The 23,866-nt window shown below is 36.4% G+C and overlaps 4 protein-coding genes and 1 long non-coding RNA gene across 5 annotated transcripts; 2 read left to right on the top strand and 3 right to left on the bottom strand.

The window, feature by feature from the left end:
- The first annotated feature begins 2,347 nt into the window (after positions 1 to 2,347).
- Positions 2,348 to 5,261, top strand: LOC121748963 (AT-hook motif nuclear-localized protein 7-like). The gene is made up of 5 exons (XM_042143558.1): positions 2,348 to 3,126; positions 3,743 to 3,810; positions 3,883 to 4,014; positions 4,512 to 4,673; positions 4,753 to 5,261. Exons 1-5 carry the CDS (start codon positions 2,628 to 2,630, stop codon positions 5,065 to 5,067), a joined length of 1,176 nt encoding a protein of 391 aa, XP_041999492.1. The 5' UTR covers positions 2,348 to 2,627; the 3' UTR covers positions 5,068 to 5,261.
- Positions 5,262 to 7,696: 2,435 nt separating this feature from the next.
- On the bottom strand, positions 7,697 to 8,942 carry LOC121747365. Its single transcript, XR_006039192.1, has 2 exons — positions 8,751 to 8,942; positions 7,697 to 8,174 (listed from the first exon to the last, which is right to left on the bottom strand). It is a non-coding gene; the product is annotated as an uncharacterized LOC121747365 (long non-coding RNA).
- Positions 8,943 to 12,972: 4,030 nt separating this feature from the next.
- Positions 12,973 to 13,837, top strand: LOC121746855 (peroxiredoxin-2E-1, chloroplastic-like). Its single transcript, XM_042140798.1, has one exon. It carries the CDS (start codon positions 13,054 to 13,056, stop codon positions 13,702 to 13,704), a length of 651 nt encoding a protein of 216 aa, XP_041996732.1. The 5' UTR covers positions 12,973 to 13,053; the 3' UTR covers positions 13,705 to 13,837.
- Positions 13,838 to 14,125: 288 nt separating this feature from the next.
- On the bottom strand, positions 14,126 to 16,555 carry LOC121746854 (phosphoribosylglycinamide formyltransferase, chloroplastic-like). The gene is made up of 5 exons (XM_042140797.1): positions 16,013 to 16,555; positions 15,772 to 15,883; positions 15,192 to 15,368; positions 14,499 to 14,625; positions 14,126 to 14,414 (listed from the first exon to the last, which is right to left on the bottom strand). Exons 1-5 carry the CDS (start codon positions 16,368 to 16,370, stop codon positions 14,301 to 14,303), a joined length of 888 nt encoding a protein of 295 aa, XP_041996731.1. The 5' UTR covers positions 16,371 to 16,555; the 3' UTR covers positions 14,126 to 14,300.
- A 6,088-nt stretch (positions 16,556 to 22,643) lies between these two features.
- Positions 22,644 to 23,866, bottom strand: LOC121747196 (ethylene-responsive transcription factor ERF024-like). The gene has a single exon (XM_042141197.1). It carries the CDS (start codon positions 23,379 to 23,381, stop codon positions 22,842 to 22,844), a length of 540 nt encoding a protein of 179 aa, XP_041997131.1. The 5' UTR covers positions 23,382 to 23,866; the 3' UTR covers positions 22,644 to 22,841.

The following is a 23,866-nucleotide window of genomic DNA, read 5'->3' on the forward strand; positions in this document are numbered from 1 at the left end:
CATCGGCGGGAGGGAGGACGCGGAGGCAAGGGAAAGGGAATGGCAAGGGCAAGGCCACTACCTCGCCTGCGCGTGCGGAGAACGAGGGTGGGGCGGGGGCCGGGGGGACGGGGAGGAAATCGGCAGGAGAAAGAGGACCATCTGGAGCATAGAGGAGTGTGTCGCGCTAGCGAAGGCCTGGATTAGTGTAGTCGAGGATCCCTACGTCGGGGCTAACCAACATATCGACAGAATGTGGTGGCGCATTAGCCGAAGCTACCTCCAATTCAAACCGCCCGGTGGGAAACCTCACGATGGAGAGCAATGCCGGGAACAGTGGGAGCGGTGGAGGAGGCAGCTCAGCCGATTTACCGGCATCTACCAAAACAACCTCCGCACGGCAACCAACGGCATGTCCGCTGATGAGAAGCTTCTGTCTCACCAGCAGTCCCGACAGTGAATTGGGTTTCGAGGATTTCAAATATTGGGAGGTCTATCTTGTGGTGCAGACTTCCACCAAGTTTAGTTCGGGTGTTGAAGCTGGCTGGCCGAAGCGGACGAAGATCAACCCCTCCGGGGAGTACAACAGCAGTTCCGGTTCCCACGAACTCCCTGAAGCCGAGGCAGAGTTCCCGACCCCTCAATCCCGCCGCCGTCGCCCGGTTGGGCAAAATTCTGAGATGCGAATGGCTAGGGGAAGCGCCAGCGGGTCCGGACCCGAGGTCCAATCGGCAGCTCCTTCCCAGATCGATCCTGAGCTTCCCGCACTCACCCGCATACAACAGCATGATTTACTTTTAATCACCATGGAGAAGTGACTTTCAGCGACTGACCCCTTATACAAGACTATGCTGAAGGATGTCATCGACAGTATGCGGCGCGATTTGGGGATGCCACCCCTGCCCGAGAATTACGACGGGACTGGCGGCGGGGACGAAGATGAGTGAGACAGGGGCCGCATTTGTCGAAGCTGTAGCTTGTTTTTTTAACTATGTATTTTTTTTAATAATTATGTATGCTTTTTTGTTTTAAATAAAGTGGTTGCATTTTCTCCTTATTTGTGTTGAAATTTTAATTTCGTAAATTGTTTAATTTGGTGAATTTGTGAATTTTTATTATTGTGGGAAGTCTGTCGGGATGTCCTTGGAGATGTCCGCCATTGTGCAATGGGATGTCCTTATGACGTGGCAGTGCAATGACGTGACATGAAATGTTTTTGGGAAGTCCGTCGGGATGTCCGTCCCACGGTGAATGCTCTAAATGTTTCCAACTTTCATCATTTTCAATAAAATGTCCAACTACACAAGATTCGGTCACGAGAAGTTCGTTCATCTCAATTGTGTACAAACAAATGTCATTTTTTGCCAAGAAAAATATGAAGAGTTAGTGAGTACTACTTAGTACTAGTATTTTATGTCCCCAATTTCTAATGTGCAAATATCCTAATTTCAAAGGAATTTATTTGATTCTCTATTTTTTTTCTAGCAACTTTACACAAGTGCACGAGAAAAAATCGTACAAAAACTTGTTTTGAATATTAGTACTATCAAGTATGAAAATATAAATGATCGATGTTGTTTTGTTTCTTAAAAAGTACTTGTAATATTTATTTAAACATTAGAGAAAATGTCAAATGCGTACATCAAAATACTTTTACGTAATTTATTTGTTCTTTGAAATGAAAACCATATATTCATATCACCTATGTCAATAACCCACATTAATTTCATATTTTATTTCGTCACCCATATACACTTGTCACACATTATAGAAGTAAAAATATTCGGATTTTATAGTTTCACATTAAACGTCAAATAAAAAAACATTTGAATCTACTTACTAAAATATTAATTTGATTGTGTATTTGAAAGATTATTATCATCGAGAAAATGTAGAAAAAATTGTATACTTGCCTAAATAATATCCAAGAAAAGGAGAATACCAATTAAATTAGGTACTATTTAGGTATAATACTATGCCAATTATACGCCGAATAAAATAAAAAAAGATCTGATAATTATACCCACCCATAAAACATTATTGAATTTGTACCTTTTTCAAAATAAATGAATCCATTACAATTAAACAAAAAATACTAAAGTAATAGAAGCATATCACAAGGGTTTTCGATTTCAAAAAATTAATTTGAAAAATAAACTTGAAATAATCTCAAGAATATGTTCCCCAAAAAATGGATCTCCGAATTAATTTAATTCCTTATCTTTATTCTAAAATGTAATTACCAACCATGAGTTAGGTAAAACAAAATTAAAAATCTAAACATAATTTAGTGTATCGTAATCTCCACATTAGCAAACAAATCACTCAAATTAATTTATATATAAATATGTGAAAAAGAAAAAAAGAATAATAGCTTCTACTTTTACAGAGCAAAGTTGCAGACAAAAGACAAATATTGGTTTTAATTTCTCTCTTTCCTCAAAGCTTTCAACCCCATTAATGGAGGGAACACTCAATTTTACAAAATTTCTCTAAAGCTGTAAAAAAAATTGAAAGCATCAATTGAATTCTCTGTGGCGCCATTTGTTACCACCTACCAATCTTTCAAAAAAAAATCAAATCTTTTTCTTCATTTCTGTTGTTTGTTTGCTTAATTCGCAGCCCAAGTTTAAAAAGATTTGATTTTGATGGAGGTTGAAGACAGAGAGAGCACGGATTCCGGCTCCTTCAGCGGCAATCACGACTCCGATTCGCCGCCGCTGAGTGCAGCGGAGTATGTCGCTCACGGCGGCGCCGGTGGTGGCGGCGGTGGGATGTTGCCGGAGGTGGTGAGCATGGATTTAGGTGTGGGTGTGGAGAAGGCGCCAGCTTCGGCGGTGGAGGCTGTGGGCGGCGTAGTGGTGGTTGATGGCGGCGTCGCGGCGGTTTTGGGCGGCGGAGGGGGAGGAATTGGGGCGCGTGGGGGTGGCGGGAATGGGGATTTGGGGAAGAAGAAGAGAGGGAGGCCGAGGAAGTATGACGCCGATGGGAACTTGAATCCGGCGTATATCAGGTCGCCGACGGCGATGAACGCCGCCGCGGGTTTCACTCTCTCGACGCCGCGGTCGTTTGACAACTCCGGCCCCAAAAGAGGCCGCGGGAAACACTCCGCCGCCGCCGGAAACTGGCAAATTCTTGCCTCTTTAGGTGAGTTTTTTTTTAATCTTGAAACTCCAATTTTTTGTTTTTTATTTTATTTTGTGTTAATTTCTATATTTTGATGATTTTCCCCCTCAAAGATATGAACTTTTTTCAGGTGGATTCTTGGGTCAATCTTTACTTTGATTTCTTTTTTTTCTTCATGTTTCCTTGAAATGGGGAAAATTAATCCCTAATCTTTTTTCTGTTTGATTGCAGATTAAATATCTCTAGATATAAACCCTTGTTATTCTAGACTGGTTTTCTCTCTCCAAAACTGGAAAAGATGCAATTTTTAAACTAGGGTTCTTACATTGACTAGCATTAGCAATTGCTTTGATTTCATTTTTTCACGTTTCTCCTAATCCCTATCCATTTCTATTTCTGCTCGTTTGATTTGCTTATGTTGATATGTCAGATTAAGATATTGTGTGTGTTTTGAGATGAAGATTTTTTCTTGACTAATCTAGGCAACCAAACAAGCCCTAGTCCTAGCAATAGCATATGCTTTGATTGCAGATTAAATATCTTAGGATTTTTACTGTTCCTTGTTATTTTGACTGGTTTTCTCTCTCCAAAACTTGGAAAGATGCAATTTTGAAACTAGGGTTCTTGCAAATTGCAGGTGAATTGTTTGCAAACACAGCAGGAGGGGATTTCACGCCGCATGTTGTGACTGTACACACAGGAGAGGTAAAGACATCGATGTCGATTCTCGGATAATCTATGTTAAAGTTTGAACTAAGTATCAGTTATATTTTGCAGGATGTTGCTGGGAAGATACTCACCTTTGCTCAGAAGGGTCATCGAGGGATCTGTGTTCTCTCTGCCAATGGATCTGTCTCCAACGTCACGCTTCGCCAGCCCGGCACATCCGGTGGTCTACTCACATACGAGGTATATATAACGCTCCTCATCCGCGAATCATTTCGTGTAGTTTTTGTATGCTTTACTGTGATGAGATGTCATGTTTCTTGCTTGGTTGAAGCCAAGGGAAACATTCTTGGTCTTCTAAGAGTCGAGAAAGTTATCCAAATGTATGCTGATTTGAGCATCGAATGTCGTTGATAAGGTTTGCTTGTGCTTGTCATATGATTGTTGGGATCTTCATGCTCTTATGTTTTTGGTCTTCTTGATGTTGGAGATGTGCATTTTGTGAACGATCAATCTAGTATCCGGACTTGTTCGTTGTTGAGAAGCGTACTTGTGCAAAGTTACCTTTCTGCAATTAGAAGCATACATATTGTTTCGTGCTTCATCTAATACTAAGCATTGCATTACCTTTTGGATGTGGTAATGAATTATAAGTCCCGAGCCTTCAAGATTCGCTCGTTACCTTTGTCCTCCGATTGCTGTGTTTATCGCTTGTCAACTGAAACCTTGAACTGATGCAGGGGCGTTTCGAGATTTTAACCCTAACGGGATCATACACCGTTTCTGACAACGGTGGCATAAAAAGCCGATCCGGTGGATTAAGCGTTTCACTAGCTAGCCCCGATGGCCGTGTGATAGGTGGTGGCGTCGCAGGTCTGCTCATGGCAGCCAATCCAATCCAGGTCCCATTTATCCGCTTAAATCAGTATTTTTTCTTCTTAGTTCTTGAAAACGACGTGCTGATATCCAAACACACCTCAGATTGTGGTCGGGAGCTTCGTGCCAAATGGCTTCAAGATGCAGAAAAGGAAGCCGCAGAGCGAGCCAAGGATGGCCCCAGCCGCCCACTGCCCTCCCGCCACTGTGACTGCAGCGACACCAATATCACAGGCGCCACCAGAGACGAACATCTACCCCAACCCGGCATCTCAGTACCCGGGAGAGGCCGACAACAGCTTAAGCAATAAAGACCAGCCAAACTCCGCGTCTACTGACAACACTGCTGATTGGAACGGCGCTGATCACCACAGAGCCTACCCCGACATTAACATTTCAGTGTCCGTGGACGAGCACTGATCGCAGGTTTCGGATGTCGAAAACGAACTGCTTAAGTTAGCTCTAGCCTTTTATATTTAGAAATCAGAGACGTTTTTCTGTCTTTACTCTTTTGTTGATGACTCTATTTCTCTTTGAACTTTGATTACACTTCCTTGCTGAAAATGATCAAGTATCTCAGCTTATTAGTCTGATCTTGGATTTTCATTTTGTCAGAGCCATGTTTTATTGAGAGGGAAGTTGGCGTGACTTATTATTTGCTACTTTTATTCAAATCTAAACAAGTTATTGTATCGAAAAGGATAAATTGTTAGAAAAAATATTAAGTTCCATTAATTTCTTGTCAATTTTGTAATTTTAAAAACATTTTTCTTAATTGTGTCTAGGTGCGCACGTCTATATTTAGCTAACTAAGCGTATTAAATGATGTTGCTCTAATTTATTTATAAAATAAAAAGCATGGCCTTGACACAATGTAGTAATTCTTATTTGCCGAATAGATTTCATATTTCTCAAATATGTGATTATAGAATATTGGAAAAATTTCAAAGATATGATAAATTGGAATAATTTATTTTTTAAAGCAGTGCGATTGAACCATTTGATTTGAAAATGACCAAACTTAAGTAATAGTAGTCCCTCTTGTAAACGTAGTCTTTTTTTCCATCTTGATCTGTCTAATAAAATTAGTCCATTTCTATTTTTGATAATTTTTTTAATTGCAATATTAGATTTTTTGCTAGCAAAACTTGAACTATTTTTTTTTTTTATATCTTTCTTGTTTTATCAATTATTTTGTGCCGTTCTCATAGTTCTATTTTTAATGTTTAAAGACTTAAAGGGAGTAATTGGGGCTTCATTTTTTTTCACAATGTGCTCCGACAAAATAGCATAACACTCCAAAACAGAAATGGTATATTTTTCAATTCTTTCACAAAACAGGAGTGGCGGCTGCTGCTACTATTATTATGTGTAATTATTAGTGCTTTTATTATCTTTATTATTATTAAAAATAAATGAAATAGGAGTAGTTTGTTGCATGGAAATAGTCTAGACATTTCCCATTTGGACCTAACCAGTTTTCAAAAGAAGATAAACGAAATAATTCATAGCATGGAAAAAGTCATTTTGAGTTCATTTTATAGAGACTCGTGTTACGCATATTTTATGATTGCTTTGCTAAATATCTTTGTATAATAATTTCCCCCACCAGGAAAATAATGAATTAATAAATACAGTTTAGTACTAGTACTATATAAATTATAAAGCGTGCATTAAAATATAATTATGTTACATAGTATATCATAACCCAACCGTTTTGGACTAGTAATGAATCATTGCTGGACCACAAGGAATTCTCCATTTATACATAGATGCAATTGTAAGAATATTGAATTTTGCATATACTAACATTTACATATGTACACATGTCAAATGGGCCGGGCCGACTCATGCCCTCGCCCACAGTCAAATGATACGGGTTTCGGTTGGCCAATCGGTTGAAGTGAGCCCATAAAAACTCAACGCAGTCCAGCCAAGACGCAACTGAGCCCATCCCAAGACGGCCCTCATAAGTTCCACTATTATTAACCTCGATTTTAATTATTTATACCGTAATTTTAATTATATATACCCTAATTATTTATATATTTCTAAATTACTCCCTCCGTCCCCAGATAATATGCACTTTGAGTTCGACACAGATTTTAATGTAAAGATAACGAAAGAGAGAGGCAGAAAGAAAAAGTAATTAAAGTATTGTTAGTGGAGAATGGGTCTCATCTCATTAGAGAAATTTTTTTTTAAATTAGAAAATGCATATTTTCGTGGGATGGACTGAAAAGTAAATAGTGCATATTTTTGTGGGACAGAGGGACTATTATTTCTTGAATTAAATTTTCTATTTAAATAATTGCAATAAAATAAGCTAAAATATGCATATTTATCTATTAAATATAAATACAATATTTTATATAAGCCTAAAATCATCCAACAGTTATATACAAAACTAATTTAAAATATAAAATTTATAAATAATAAGCCCTCCAATTTTTAATAGTATATTTTTATTTTTAATATTTAATTAAAATACATGGCATAAAATGAAAAAAGAATTTTTATGCAGTTCAGTCAGATCCAGATTAATGAAAACAAAATCCAGCTTAGGCCTATCCGATTTAATTAGTTGAACTCTACGTACGTAATTTTGTTTCATATACGTACATATATCATAGCCGACAACCATCGTTGGGCCACAAGACATTGTCCATTTATATATATAGCATTAATTAGGAGATGGATTTTAAATAATTTCAAGTAAATTTTATATTGGAGACTCTTCTTTACTTGTCATTTTGTTTAGGTCACAATCACAATGATGAATTCGATACATATATTTCTTATGTAAATAGAATATTATGAAATGATTATCAAAGTGAAACTCATATTCTGTTCACTAATTTAACTTATAAAAAGGTATGTGATGAAAGAAAAGTAAGACGAAGAGAGAATAAGAGCATCAACAATCTTCGAGAATAATAATATTGATGTGATCTTGTATTGTATACTATTATCTAAAGTTATTAAAGCCTCACTCTATTGGGAAAACTAATTAATGAGACTTTTTATCATCACAAAAACAATACTTTCGTATCATAAATCTCACCATGATTCATTTGATCACTAGGATTCTCCAAACTATAGAGCACAATCAAATGGCCCAATAAAAAAAAGCTACTAACTATTGTCTCTAAAAAACAAAAAATAATGAAAAATAAATCAACTAACCAAATTTCCATTGGCTGTTGATTTAATCTGCCCATTAAAAAGGCATCAAAAAAGGTCTAAACCAGAATACATCCATCTTTGGGCTGTTTTTCATTTATCCAGCCACATAGACAAACACTTCGATTTCCAATACATAATATATATACAATTTTTTTTTCTTTTGTAAAAAGTTAATGATAATAATCATCCTATTAAAATCTAGTATGAGTTGTGAAATCATGAAGTAAGAGTGCATGTTGTGGGCTTGTTCTTGTCCAAAATAGACCACATGACTTGCACATCCTCATAAGCACAAGTCATCACTTCCCCTTGCAAATCCATGATGCACTTTTCTTGTCTCCCTACACATTATCATCAATTCAATATTGTGAGAACACTAAATCTTGGATTTTGTGTCATACAAATGATATCTGGCTAAGGGGTGAGTTCAGATTTCCTCCTAATTTGATCTAATATGTGGCTAAGGGGTGAGCATTCGGATTTCCTCCTAATCCGATCTGATCCAGAATTCAGTAAAAAAAGAATATGAATTGAATCATATTGGTTCGAATCGGATATTCAGATTTCAAATATTTTTGCTCACCCTAAATTAAAATATCCAAAATTTTATAAAAATGAATCCAAAATCGAATTATATGAAATCTGATCCAAACTTAAAAATCCAAAATTGCATAAAGAATCCAAAAAACTCGAAAAACGAATCCTAGTCTCATTTTTATCCACGTGCTTTCTGTGAATATATCTAAAATCAAGTTTGGTTAGAATCGGATATTCAGATTCGACCTCGAGTAATGCCACGACACTAGAACAATCCTCTAGGCCTTGTCGGGCAACTACAGAGTGCGGGCGAGACCGGACAAGATCCGAACAGTGTCTAGCATAAAAAAACAACAAGAACGAGACGAAAGCAGTTGTACCTTGTTGGGACTTCTTGTCTCGAGGTTGGTTGAAGAAAGTACAAGCTTTTCTGAATGGAGAAGTGATTGTTCTAACCCAAGAAACCATTTTGTGGATCCTAATTTGTCTGTTGAGTAGAGTGTTTATATAGGAATGTGAGCATGTAGTAATGTAGGTGGAAGGCAAGGCAAGGCAAGATCCGTAACATAAGCTGTGGGTTAATCATCATGTAATAATGAAGCAATATATATAGAATAGAAATTTGTATATAGAATGGATATGTGTGTTGGGGGCATGTGTGCCACACTGCAGGTTTTGCACATGCGCACGCTTCCCAAATGGGCCAAGATGCCATGTGAATTGCCACATACCTTGCTTTCTCTGTGTAACGTCTTGTCATGTCTTAATTGCATATGTACTTATGTCCGTTCGTTTTGCGTTTCATGTCCAGTGCAAAATTTTATGCAGCGTTGTTGTGCTTCAGACGTTTTGGTGATTAAATCAACCAATATTTTACTAAGACCGAAGTTTTAGAGAGACGCGAAAAACGAAAGCCTATGGGGTCGTTCTTGCAACTTTATAACCAGTACTGAATATCGTCGTTACATTGGATGGTATCCGTGAGCCTTATTGACAGCCAAATGGGTCAAGATGCCATGTGAATTGCCACATACCACTTTCTCTGTGTATGTCACGTCTTGTCATGTCTTAATTGTATATGTACTTATGTCCGTTCGTTCTGCGTTTCATGTTCAGTACAAAATTTTATGCTGCGTTGTTGTGCTTCAGACGTTTTGGTGATTAAATAAATCAATATTTTACTAAGACCGAAGTTTTAGAGAGACGCAAAAAACGAAAGCCTATGGGGTCGTTCTTGCAACTTGATAACCAGTACTGAATATCGTCGTTACATTGGATGGTATCCGTGAGCCTTATTGAGTGCAACTTTTGTGGAGTACCTATTTTTGCCTATGCTTCTCTAGTAGATATGGATGGTATTAGTGAGTCTGTTTTCAGATCTTAGCTTTGCAAAAACATTATTATTTTAGGTGTCATTATTCATGTTTTGTAACTTAAGCGGGGCAGAGAATAGAATAGATAAAGTGATGTTTCTATTTCGGGAAACATGTCACATTAAGTGGATAGTCCGAGAAAGAAAAACGAGTCACGTGAAGGCGAAAGCATGTGGGGTCACTTCTACAACTAGATAACCAGTACCTAAAACCGTCTTTACATTGATTGATATGGTGTTTTGACGATCCCTACTATAGACAATCACTTCGGTGTATATTATTGCCTTCATTGTTGCTCCTCCCTTAGATATTGATGGTATTCGTAAACCTGCGTTTCTGAATCTCTACTTCACGGAAACAATATTATCTTAGCCTTAGGTGCCATTATTCATGTTTTGTAATTTAAGTGGGGAGAGAATGAAGTGGGGCAAGGAATAAAGTAGATAAAAGTGATGTTTCCGTTTTGGGGAAACTCGTCACCTTGAACGTTCGAGAAAGGATAACGAGTCACTTTAAGTAGGACGGAGGAGAGAGTATAATCAAGAAGTGCAGTTCTTATTCTTATATTTATTACTTCTACTGTTTTCTCAAAGATATGGGATTTTCAGTTGCTTTGATGAGTCAATCTTGACTTTGAGTTCCTTGTTTTCATGTTACTCCATTAGTATTTCTTGTGGTTTGAAAAGGGGAAAACTAATGGCTAATCTTTTCTATTAATATATCTTAATCCAAGTCAATGCCTGAGGATTTTCTTGTTATTTAAGATTGGTTTCTCCCAAAACTGGGAAAGATGCATTTTTCTATTATTATTTTTTTCTAAATGTGTTATGTGATAGAGATCTCTCTATGTGTGTGTGTGTTCTATGGTACTTGGTTCAAGCAAAAGGGAAACATTAATTTTGTTTCAAGTAAGAAACAAGAAAGCCATCCAAATTTGTTTGTGTTGTCATATGATTGTTGGGATCTTGATGTTGTTCTCTATAAACATTTTTGGTGTTGTTGATGTTATATCTGTGCATTTTGTGAATCATGAATCTAGTATCCATTCATGTTTGTTGTGGAGAAGAGCAAGAAAAAATATTGTGTTTAATTTGATACTCCTAAGTATCACATTCTTCAAGATTTGCTCCATAGCTTTGTGTCAACCATGGTCTCACAAAAGTTGCTGATGGAAGCCCCTATTTTTGGTGGATTTGATGTCCGAGATGGGCATTCTAACGATCTCTCTCTGCTCCTCAATACATGTCTCATTTGAGATCAACACTAGTTTTAAGGCCTTATGCAAAATGGTAACAGCAATTGTGGCTTTATTTTTCAGTCTTATTGCATGCAGTTCGTTTGCCATTGTGTAATGAGGCGTTTTCGATTTTTACATCTATATTCACACCTCATTTCATCATCCATTCATTTCACTCTTATTCTACATTTTCTCTACGCTCCATATTAGTATAATGAATCATTGTGATCCACCAATAAATCCCGACGGTCCTCCAATGTTTCCCGGCGGTCCTCCCATCAAATGCCATGACCCGGCAGCTCAAAATGCCTTCTACACCTTCAACTAGTTAGCGGGATGAGATCCCAACGTTTACAACTCGTAATAATTAACAAGAAGGGTATCGGCCAAGACGTTAATGAGACTCCTTTTACTCTCATACCTGATCATTAAACAAATTTTCTTAAATTTTTGCTCAAAATAAACAAGGCAACTAACTAACATCAACATGTGACCGGCCGACCGAGGCATGTAATTAGTTATTACTAGTAGTAGTAGTAGTATTAAATTAGAAGCTTAATTAGGTGAACTACATGATCGAGTGTTGGGCCAAGCTAGGCGGCCCAATGAAACTACAACAGGGCTCAATACGCAATGGATTGTGGTTCATAGTGACCTATGATACTCACTAATATCAAAGCCCAACAATTTTGGACACCCATTTACTTTATTAGAATCTCCCTTAATTTCAGAAACTCATTTCTCTCTAATAAGGTGTGATCTATTTTCTATTAACAATCCTTTTAAAACTTTTTCTTTTTATCTCTCTCTTACTTTATCAATTGTGCATTAAAACCTATGTCGAACTAAATGTTCATACTCTTTGAGGACAGAGGGAGTACGTAACATATACTCTTATCATCCACAACAAATTTATTAAAATCCACGTTGAATGCAAATGAAATCTCTGAGGAAGCACTGCAGGATATAAAGTACCCTCTCTTTGCAAAATAATTTTTTGTTGTTAGATCCATGTTAAAAAGAGTGATGATAGATCTATTAAAAAGAGTGATGGTTCCGTATTTAATTAAGAATAAACGAATTATAAAATTAATTTTGCACTCACAATCTTTACATACTAGTATGTGAAAATTATGATAACACAATTCGTCAGCCTCCACGTGGCAAACATCCGACACTTTGTGAAACCAGAGACCGCCACGTGGCACTTCTCCGCCGCTTCCAAACCACGACCAGGTCTATATACGTTTCTTTAACTAAAACTCTGTTTGTTTACATATATCATTATAAAAGTAAGTGAGGGATCATATAAATATTTAGTGGTCTGGATATATTAAGGGATCGTATAAAAATTTAATGGTCTGTATATATTATATACGTGGTATGTTCAATTAATTATGGTCTCTACGTATTACGTGATATATTTAATCAATTATAATGGCAGAATATTTAAGTTGGAGTTTGTTCATTTTGCTTGACTCTAGAATGTTTAAACTTTAAACAAATAAATTTTAATGGTCTGAATATGACATACAGTATATCCAATCAAATATAATAGCAGAAATCACTTTAGCTTTTCTTGATTCTCTCTCTTTTTATTCAATTGGTTGAACACATGTTATGGCGTTGAGCTCAAGTTAAATTTTACAAAAAATTCCTGTTGAGATTAGAAAGTGATGAAAATCAAGTGGGATTAGTTCGGTAATCGTGTAATTTTGGCCAGTTAACAGTTTCATTTATTAGAAGCGTTATCATAGTAATTAAGTTTTCAAATAATTTATATATAGGTGGGGAAAATAAATTTTATAGGGAACCCCCTATTCTTTATAGAATTTGGGCTTAAGTTATAGGTCAATATGGCCCATTTAATGCAGTAGCCCCAGTCTCCAACTTACAATGAAAATTGGAAGTTTGTGATAAAAATAAATAAATATTGATGGCAGCATGAAATACGTTTAGAAATTTGAAATATGTGAAGATATTTTATTCCGCCTCTGTCACACATTATATAACTCCAAGTCTCCAACTCTTGGAATAAACACTCGTTTATATCCGCCCAAAACTCAACCAACAATGGCGGCAGCCACCGCTTCCACAGCCTCATTCTCCTCCGCTCACCTCTTCCACTCCTCCTCCCTTAACCTCAAACAGCCTCTCTCCCTCTCCTTCCCAAACCACCGCCGCCGATTTCCATCTCACCCCCTTCGCTTCTCCGCCGCCCCCAAAATCTCCGCCATCATCTCCGTCGGCGACAAGCTCCCCGACGCCACGCTATCCTACCTCGACGCCTCCGACGAGCTCCAGACCGTCTCAATCGCCGACCTCACCGCGAATAAGAAGGCAATTTTGGTGGCCGTGCCGGGGGCCTTCACCCCGACCTGCTCGCAGAAGCACCTCCCCGGATTCGTCGAGAAGGCGGCGGAGTTCAGAGCGAAGGGCGTCGACACCGTCGCCTGCGTCTCCGTCAACGACACCTTCGTGATGAAGGCGTGGAAGGCGGATCTGAAGATTGGGGAGGAGGTGTTGCTGCTCAGCGACGGCAACGGCGATTTCACGAGGGCGATTGGGTGTGAGCTCGATTTGAGCGACAAGCCGATTGGGCTCGGCGTGAGGTCGCGCCGCTACGCTATGTTTGTGGAGGATGGCGTTGTGAAGGTCCTCAATTTGGAGGATGGCGGCGCGTTTAATGTTAGCAGCGCTGAGGATTTGCTCAAGGCGGTTTGAGATTGAATTGAGATTTCGTTTTTTTCTGAGTTTTTTTTATGTTTAGGTTATGAAATTGAGATGAATTGTGTTTTTTCTGTTTTTGAGGAAATGTGTTTGGAATTTCAATAAATTGGTTTCGATTTCTCGTTCAGTTATGTATTGCTTTTGGAGATGGTGCAGTGAGCAATGCCAGTTTTAGGGTTCTTGAATTTGATGTATTTCACAAATTGGATAATGAAATTGGGAGCAAAATGCAATCTTGTGTTGAACTTTGCTATGAACATTGGATGAAATTGGCCAAAGTATTTGGTGGCACGCCCGGATTTTGCAGAAGAAGGAAGGGGTAGGAGGCGAACGACGAGGGGAAGAAAGCATCAACGGAGGAGACGATGATGAGTTTGTTAAGTCATTGGTCAGTTTGGTTATTTGCTTGATGATGTTGAAGCAAAACACTAGACAGTTGCTACAATCTGTTAAATGTCTAGACATGTAGATGGTAATATGTTAACAAAGTGACTCCAAAAATTGCTGATTTAGGGTATAAAAATAGCACTGCATTCTAACAAAAGTGAAACAGTTTGATTTCACCAAAAATCCAAACAATCTTGGATTTGCTATAGATAGTGAGTAGGGTCATGTTTGGATTGGATGAGAGGGACACCATCTTCTCTCCAGATGATTCGCTCATCACATAAGGCTGAGCATACCTCCACGTATAATTTATGCTCCTGATTCAAATCAGACTTATGTATCAACAAAACTATAATACATAATCAGGATAAACGAGAATGATGAATTATATATGTGGAAACCTCAACAAGGACTCTTGCAGCTAGTTCCTCGGCTGTGTCGTTTGCGAGCACAGGCACTACCCTTTGAGCAAGGATGCGGCCTGTGTCATACTCCTCGTCAACATAGTGAACTGTAGGACCTGAATACCTGTGTAGATACGAGGAGAATACATAATGTCAGCATATATCTTCATGAGTAAATCTATCAAGCCATAGAAAGCCTAACAGCCAACACAGTGTTGTCATCATCAACCATATTGAAGAACACATAGGGACCCAAATCAACAAATGAGACAAGAAATGGCATGTAACTCCTCACATTTTAAGGATGTATATTTTGATGGATCGATTGTATAGTCACTGTAGTGGATAAAAGGTTGGATCTTGGTAAAATTAATTGATTTCCTAGGAGCTAGATCATGCATTAAGAGAAATCTCGCCTCTTTAGGTGGGATACATATCCTCCATTTAATAACTTCAAACCAAATTATCAAGGGCCTCGGTTATCCACCATTTTTTCACAAAGTAAACGTCTGATACAGTTAGATAACTTTTGTAATACACCCTTATCCACCAAAGCAAGCAATGCCCGAAAGTGTTGCAGAGTCAGAATTGAAACTTTGTGGGCATTCAATTGAAAGGACAAAGTAGTAAACGCAGATTCGTTAAGTACTAAATAAATCCAAGGGATAATGGAAAGGGCTTTATTGATACCTTGCTCCAGAAGCAATTACTGCTTTATGCACCTTCATACCGTAATACCCTTTCCCACCGAATGCTGGAAGAAGCGACGGATGTATATTCAGTATTGCCTTTTGATAAGCTTTGATCAACTCAGTAGGAATAAGCTTTAGATAACCAGCTAAAAGTACAAAGTCAACATTGTAGGATCTGCACACAAAAAAAGAAAACATCTGAAATTTACAGAAATGCAACTCATAGTATCACACGAAAGATAAGGTGGAAAGAGTCTAAACAAATGGATTCTCAGCAATGTAGCAAATAACATGGCAGAAGTGCAAGTCCAGAAGAGAATTCACAAACAAGACTAGATCAATTGCAGGTCTTAAACACCTTTTTTTTCTCAATCTTGAAACTATAAGTGCAAGAACAGTTAAACAATGTGATGGAAATAACTTGCTCTGTTTCTCCACACTTGGAATTCAGAAGGAATGTAAAGAAAATCATCAAACCATTCATAACAACAATTGGCATACAATTTCAATCTATTTCATTTGGTACAAGCTTGAATCATCATTCAACTACAAAGCATTGTAAATTAACTCAGCCAAACCTTAATGCATTTACAAGATCATCTGCAGAAAACACCTCTTCTGCCCCTTTCCTTGGAGGAAAAAGGATAACAGGAATACCCTTATCACGGGCATATTCCGCACCTCCACATTCTGCCAACATTATTCAAGAATTAAGTGTAATCGATGGAGTACTTGAAAGTTCATCAAGTTTGCTAAACAGCATGAAAAGGCATCTCTTTTTTTTCTGCCCTAATTTGAGAATGCAAAAGAACACAATACCATGTTTGTTGGTGACCAAAGCAACAATATCACCGTGTACGGAGCCATTAAGCGTGGCCTCATAAATAGACCTGAAATTGGAGCCTCCGCCGGAAACGAACACCGCTAATTTTTTCAAGCTAACTTTGTGTTTAGGGTTAACTTCTTCTGTATCAAAAACCCCTTTGTATTCAACCTTCTCGACGCTGCTTGTACACCGTAGATTTATCTTGGTGCTCGAGCGAATTGATTGGAATGAGCAACGAATTTCTGAAGAATATGGCTTGGGAAACTTGGTCGACACATCGGTTTTGCGGGATTGAAGGGAAGAGAGAGCTCCATGAATATAACCACGAAGGGCTACACTTTGGGCTTCCATTGAAATTGATAAAGGAGGAGTTTTGATTAGGGAAAAATGAAATTGAAATAGATTGCAAACTCGGCGAGTGGAAGAAGTGGTCTAGGTTGCTGACACCGGCGGCGGAAGTGAAAGCGGAGGAAGGGGAAAGGCGGAGCAGCGGCGGAAGAAATTGGTTTGAGGAGTATACTGTCAGGACTGCGGGAAAATTTAGAAAAAGATTTAAAGGTAATATTATATGTCGTATTTTAATTTATTAGTAGTACATTAACTTTTATTTTCTACTCCTACTACTATAATTTTATGTTGAATGGTATATTGTAAATTTTATGTGATATATTTTTGCAAAAATTTGAGAAAAGATAGATGTACAAATTACATAATATCCTTATATTTTTAAATTTAAGTTAATGTAATTAAAAATTAGTTTTTTTATTGTATTATATGTAGCAATAAGAAATAAGTGATATAGAAATTTTATGTCGAATTGTAACATGATTTCGAGCTTGATTTGAATTAATTATACAATATTTACTAAGAAAATATTTTTTAGCTTAAATATATAAATATTTAAGTAAAAATTTAAATTTTTTTTGAAGTGTTGCAAAATGATTAGTATGAAATTTATTTTAAATTAATTAATGTTTATACAACGATTTTCAATATAAAATGTTAAAAAAAGTTCGGTTATGTACGTACAATTATGTATCAATTTTGTAGTAGTTGATTTATTGATAACCTTTTTCTTCGCCCGATTTCATAAGTTTCATATTTTCCACCCAATATCCACAAGTCCAAATTATTCTAAAAAATTAACAAAACTAGTTGAATTAATCAGTTTGACTTAGCCTAAATTGAATGGGTAAAAGAGTTATCAAGTTTGATTGGTCAACTTGACCAGTCTCCTACCTCTACTGTTTCACACATTGACTCTCTTTAATTCTCTCTCTATATATACATGGCATCTTCATTGCAGTTTAGAACATAATATATTCAGACATCAAAGCCTTCAGACATAAACAACAAATATTTCATTCTTCTCTTGTCTTGACTCCATTTCCACAAACAGAAAGATGGAAAGATCAGGTGAAGTTATCATGTGTTCAAGCCCACACCAATTCCATCCTCAATTCTTAGACACTCCACAAGAAAACTGGTGGAGAAGCCACGAATCAGAAGAAGAAAGCAGCTCCACGAACGATAATGAAGATGCTTGGGAAAGATTCTTGAAAGAAATCGACACAAAGGGCCATGAAATCATCCACAAATTAGTCTCCAAGGTCGAAAATAATGTCCAATTTGAGCAAATGTTGAGAGAAAAGTCCCACCATTTTAGAGGAGAATTTGCTTCACACATGCTGGGAAAGATTGCAAGAAAGATGGGTGGAGAGAGAAATGGGGGTGGTTTTGTGAGGAGAGAGAGGGGCTTGGGTGATGATGTTTTGGTGAGGAATGAGAGGTTCAAGGTTAAAAATGTCAACGGTGTTGGTTCAATTGTTAAGGAAGAAGGGAGGCGGTAGAAATTATTTACTAGAAACGTTTAGGTTTAACGTGTTAGATCGTATTCAGATCGGTCCAATAATGGCGTAATTCGTACGATTCGTTAGTCGTACTCAGTACTTACAGTCATGTAGTTACAAAATTAATATAAGAATAATTCTGAACTAAACTTCGATTTGACTTCTCTATTTTGATAATTTCAAACTAATAACATCGAATACATATTCTTTTCTTACGAAAATCTAGTGACGATTTTATTTAAAAATATTTTTGAGAGATATTTTTATAAGTACACACGAAACCATGATGATTTTATCCAATAATGGGCCGGATATGTGCCTGGGCTTGATAATACGACAAGCCCATATATTTTAAAGTTGATCATGAAATCTTGTTCTATGATTATGTATGGGCTTCCTTTTTTCTCTCTCTTCATACATAAATAATACAGTAGTAACGTAATTTATATCAAGAGTGTTTGTTTAGAAAAAAGAGTTTATATCATGAACAGTTTGCCATCGTTCATTTCAACGATTGTTTATGGAAAGTCGTTTCAAGGTAGGAGTAGTAATTTGATGTATAGATTTGTAAAAAAAAAGGTTATTGTGAAGCGTATAATCAAAACATTTTTATTCACAAGACCACGTAAGATCTTTGTAAATGTCGATAATGAACTGCAATATCAACTATAGATGATAATAATATTATTTAATTGAATTATTCTAAAATAAATTCTAAATTTAAATTTGAATTTTGAGATAAAATGAGTAAAATAAGATCTAATAGATTTTTTTGAGTTACAATATTAATAATCTAGCCCAAAACATTACACATTTTCATTTTCTACGTACCCAACTGCTACCTTTTATGTATATATATTTTTTACTTTATCAATTTATTTATGTTAAAAATTAAGTGTGACACACACTTATGACATGCAACATTTACAATCAAATACACTATATACAATTAATATATATTTAATATATTTTACATGTTGTAATAATATATATTTAATTAAATTTTTGCCAGTAGAGAGTGCTTTAAGGTCAGAGAGGTTAGAGCATCCACAATGGTGTGGAGATCGGGATCTCGATCGTGCAAAATCGGACTCGGGCGAGATCGGACGACCATTGCAGGGACGTGCCAAAGCTCGATCTCGCGAAATTTGTAATTTTTTTTTATTTTATTCTTTATTAAACCAATATAAATACCCTAAACCCTCATTCACTTTTCACACACTTACACACAATACTTTCTACTCTACTCTCTTTCTCTTCTCTTTTCTCACTTTTACACTTTCAAGAATGGATCCGAGTCAATTCCCAAAACCCGCATAGCGTCGACGACGATATGCCGATGTAGTTTTTTTAGCTAAGTATGATGTAGTTTTTTTTAATTAAGTAATGTAGTTATTTTTTAAAATTTGTGGTGTTAAATATAATATATTTTGGTATTTTAATAATTAAAAAAATATTAAAAATTAAATGCAAATTGAGTTTAACTGATAGGGCGAACATTATGACGAAACTATTGCAGAAAGAAGAGGCGGACTAAAAATTACTGATGTGGGCGCCCACTAGGGCATCCATTGTGGATGCTCTTAGTAAATTTTGGGTGTTTCCATAGCAATGCCGACAGTTAATATTTTTTGGAAATATAATACAATATTTTATATAATTATGTTTTCTTATGTCACCCTTTAATATTACATCCCTGGGGGCACTAAGCTACTAGATAATAAACTATAGGTTTATCTCCACTATTAAAATGGTTACAACAGTTTTTTCTAGGTAAAAACTGTAGTGGAAGTAAACATATTTAAAAATGTATGCATAATGTACGATGTACTAGTAATTTATAAACATGCATAAGGCAAAACGAAAATGCTATTTATATTTCGGAAAGAAAATATACAATATTTTTGGTATGTGGAAAAACACTTCCAAATGTGGGTTTTTAATTTGGTAGTTAGTAGTATCACTGTATAAATTAGTGTCACTAGTTAATTAAGCAATTAGGAAAATTGATAGAGTATCTGTTATCGCAACTTATTTAATTAGTTAGTCAATATTACTATTTTTTTACTTTCAAGATTAATTATCCTTTTTTACCTGTGACATAAATACCGATAAAAATTTGCATCAATCTTTGTTTTCAGAAATAATTTGTTTATTTAACAACATTTAGGTTGTTTATACTTTTATTTAATTGATATAAAGGGGACTTTAAGATCGTGCCAGTTAACATCAAGAGATTAATTTGTTATAGCCAACTCAGACAGAAAAATATATTTATAAATTTCGTGAATTAAAAGGCCCCAAACACATCACATTTGTCTACGAAAAGGTAAACCCTAATTATATATTTATATTAATTTATATTATGGGGAAAGCCCTAATTAACACTGATAATTTGTAAATATTTTATTAGAGTGTCAAAATCAGTAATAATTACGTTAACCCAATATACTTGATCTTTAATTATCACTAATCTTGACTGCGCTACGATTATTGGTCCTTAACCACTGTTTGCTTTTTTTTTTGTTTATTATGGAGTAAATGTTGTTCAGCTTGTTGTGGAGTATCCAGAGCTTAAGCATGATCTTATTTTAATCCAGTCGAATTCGAATAGTTTATAATGTGTTCATTTTTAATTTGTTGAGCTCAAGTCTAAGTTTAAGACATTTTTAAATTATTTTAAATACTAATAGTCTCAAAGTTATGCCATTTTGTTTTCAATTACCAAAAATGCTTCAAATCAGAAATCCAAATAACATTGAAATTGATCCAATTATAAAAATCATAACAAAACAGGGGTGATCTGATATTTTATGTCAGTAATCTATCCCAATTAAATCACCACTAGCTACAACAACGAAATTTTGTTGATATAAATTTCAACCAACATAAAAAAAATCAACTAAAAAGGGTTGGAAGAACTTTTGCAGCTGGGTGATTTATGACTCAATTGAGTGATTAAACTTCAAACTGTCATTAGTGAAGCTTGAATTAACAATTTAATAAGTCTATTGTTGCGGCCAAGAGAGTTATACGATTGTTTTGGGTCAATCCCTCACCTACGTGGAGAATCTAATTCTTGAAAATTGTGTTTGAAAAATATTTCATCAAATGGGTACATGTCGTAGACTTGTTTGTGTCGGCAAAGAATAATAGCATTGCTATTGAATTGTATCTCAAGAAAGTTATTTTTTTGCCAAATTAAAAGGAATAAATAGAACACCGATGTTTCTCAACAAATAGACATTAATATTCTACATAGAAATTAAATCAAATTTCTAAATAGAAATAAAACAAAATAGTAGTGCTACTTAAAGACTAAAATTAAAGCGTGTAAGATTTACACGCACTAAACTCAACCATTAAATAGCTTCATCTCTACGTAATTAACTAGATGTTTGAATCATAACATAGATAAATGAAAAATTAATTTTTTTTTGATAAAAAAATACTTCAACAAATCTATCCTGTATCAGTGAGACTAGTTTTATCACATTTGTTCATGTAACTATAAAGTACTCGTTAAAACATAAATTTAGTGACATGTCTTTCTATTAGAGACACAAAATACAGTGACATGTCTTTTATTTAGTGATATTTATAAGTGTCATATTTCTTCAAAAATTATGGTATGACCAGTAAGACAAACAAGTAATGTACCGTACTTACTTAATAAGGACTCGTTTGCTAAGACAAAATAACTCCAAAAAAAAGTTATCTAATTCAAATGTGTGTTTTTAATATTTTTATCGTATTTGGTCGTATCTTGTCTTTCATAATATAGATTTGTTAAAGAGATCACCAAAATTATGTGTAGAGAACTCGTTACTACTTTACTTTAACTGCGAATTTTTAAGAATGAAGTAGCATCATTTCGTCACACGTAATTAAATTCAGCCTAATTATAAATACTTTGTTTTAAATTATTTTTTAACACTACATACAAACTAGAAAAGATCACAAGCCGAGTCAGCAATTCATTTTTATCCTTTTAATCATTAATTTTTTGTTTAGATGACGAGTCCAATGATATCACCATTGGACTATATATCAATGTAACAGTGCATAAACCCTTAGCTAAATTCAACGACTAAATGATTTCGTTTAAAAACTATATATACATCAACTTGGTAGCGCGCGTTAATGCACCAACCAATCAAATCCATCACCGATCTGTTCATATATACAACACCACAATATTCTTAATTATCACAGATAAAATATTTAGCCCCACCACTTTAAATCTTGACCCCAATTTGTATGTATCATCTTTTTTTCGACAACCATCACAGAGACAGTCTTTATGCATATTTAGGAGAGAGAGAGATATAGAAATGTTAAGTTACCTAAATTAATTTTTATTATAATTATAAATGCCGCAAATACCTGTGTTGGATAATTTTGAAAAATTGAATTGTCCACTTTAATCTTTTGCTTTTCCAAGATATTTTCGTATGCATTCCTTAATTTTATTGAAGACGCATATAAAATGTACTCCTTGGAAACACAAATTAATGTAGTCAATTATGATTAACCAAAATGCATATATAATTGAATCGAAAACCCTAAGATTCATGAGAAATTTTCAACTCTTTATAACTAATTAATAAAATGGGTAGTTTTACTGTTGCTGAAAAAGTAAATTATGGAATCGAAAACCCTAAGATTCAAATATTTTGATCTTAAAAATGCTACAAATCACATATGCAACTAGTATATACCTATGGTTGTTGGAATATTTGTTATCAAGGCATTATATTAGGTAGAACGATCATTATGTAAACACAGATTTTATTCACAAAGCCTTCTACAAAAGTGAAAAAATAGGGTAGAAAATTCCTTTGCAAGCAACACAAAACAAAGAACGTGAAACACACTCTTTCATCCTGCATTTCAATTGCATTTCTACACACACACACACACACACAATAATTATATTTTACATAATTCTCACTTACACATAATAACTTATTCAGTTGTGATAATTCCACAGATTCTGATCCTCCCCAAAATACTCATCTTCATCAGCGACGGCGGCGGTGGATTCCATCCGAGGAGGGCTGATCATCATCCCATGAGCCATGTTCACCAAAACATTAGGCATATCAAATATCAAATCCTCATCCACAAACTCCCCATTCCCCTCGGGAAAATCCGGGGCTGCCCGCGTTGCTGCTGCTGCAGCAGCGTCGCGGGCAGCCCCAGCCGCGGCGGCCGCAGAGGCTGCCGCGGCCTGGATGTCCCGGGGGGAAGTGGAGGCCGGGACGGGGAGGGTCCCGGCCGTGTCCGGGAAATTGAGCTCGGCCTCCCTTCCCTTGAGGGCGAGGGCGGCCACGTCGTAGGCAGCGGCCGCCATCTCGGGGGTGGGGAAGGTGCCGAGCCAGATGCGGTTCGGGGTCCGCGGCTCGCGGATCTCGGAGACCCACTTGCCGCTGCTCTTTCGTCTCCGGACGCCGCGGTAGACGGGGTGGCGGCCGGAGGGAGGGGAATTGGCGGCGGCGGATTGAGACATGGTGGTGGTGGTGTTAATTGGGATGCATGTGCATGGAATGGTGGTGGGATTGGGGGATTTAGGGCTTCCATTTATACGCGCCGGAATTAGGGTTTAAGGGAAGGGGGATTAGTGGGTGTAAGCGAGTTGTGTGAGAGGGTATGGGGTGTATGGCAGAAAGGAAGAAGAAATGGATTTCTGGGTTGGAGAAACGCTGTGATGTGTTCTCAAATTCACGTCCAAAACAGTGGGGGGATGGATTCTTAATGGAGATTTATGAGAGAGGAGAGAGAGAGTGAGGAAAGAGGGAGAGGATAGGTCATCATCAATATAAGGGAGAAGCTTTCAGAAGTAGACACATCACTTTAATTACTTTAATCCTTACTTGATCAATTGGTAAAGGATGTAAGTATATCTTATGTATGTGCTTAAACCACAATACAACCAGGAGTCCATTACCATTGCTATCAATGACGGATCCAGAAAACCGAACTCGTGGGGTCGAA

Source organism: Salvia splendens, chromosome 9, assembly GCF_004379255.2.
Source record: "Salvia splendens isolate huo1 chromosome 9, SspV2, whole genome shotgun sequence".
Classification (NCBI taxonomy): Eukaryota; Viridiplantae; Streptophyta; class Magnoliopsida; order Lamiales; family Lamiaceae; genus Salvia; species Salvia splendens.

Excerpts from the sequence above, each read along its gene's own strand:
- LOC121748963 (XM_042143558.1), top strand. The coding sequence starts at position 2,628 with ATGGAGGTTGAAGACAGAGAGAGCACGGATTCCGGCTCCTTCAGCGGC. Across the intron at positions 3,127-3,742 it reads GCAAATTCTTGCCTCTTTAG|GTGAATTGTTTGCAAACACA; the intron begins GTGAGTTTTTTT and ends TGCAAATTGCAG. Across the intron at positions 4,674-4,752 it reads TGGCAGCCAATCCAATCCAG|ATTGTGGTCGGGAGCTTCGT; the intron begins GTCCCATTTATC and ends AACACACCTCAG.
- LOC121746855 (XM_042140798.1), top strand. The coding sequence starts at position 13,054 with ATGGCGGCAGCCACCGCTTCCACAGCCTCATTCTCCTCCGCTCACCTC.
- LOC121746854 (XM_042140797.1), bottom strand. The coding sequence starts at position 16,370 with ATGGAAGCCCAAAGTGTAGCCCTTCGTGGTTATATTCATGGAGCTCTC. Across the intron at positions 15,369-15,771 it reads GATCTTGTAAATGCATTAAG|ATCCTACAATGTTGACTTTG; the intron begins GTTTGGCTGAGT and ends TTTTGTGTGCAG. Across the intron at positions 14,626-15,191 it reads GTAATTGCTTCTGGAGCAAG|GTATTCAGGTCCTACAGTTC; the intron begins GTATCAATAAAG and ends GTATCTACACAG.
- LOC121747196 (XM_042141197.1), bottom strand. The coding sequence starts at position 23,381 with ATGTCTCAATCCGCCGCCGCCAATTCCCCTCCCTCCGGCCGCCACCCC.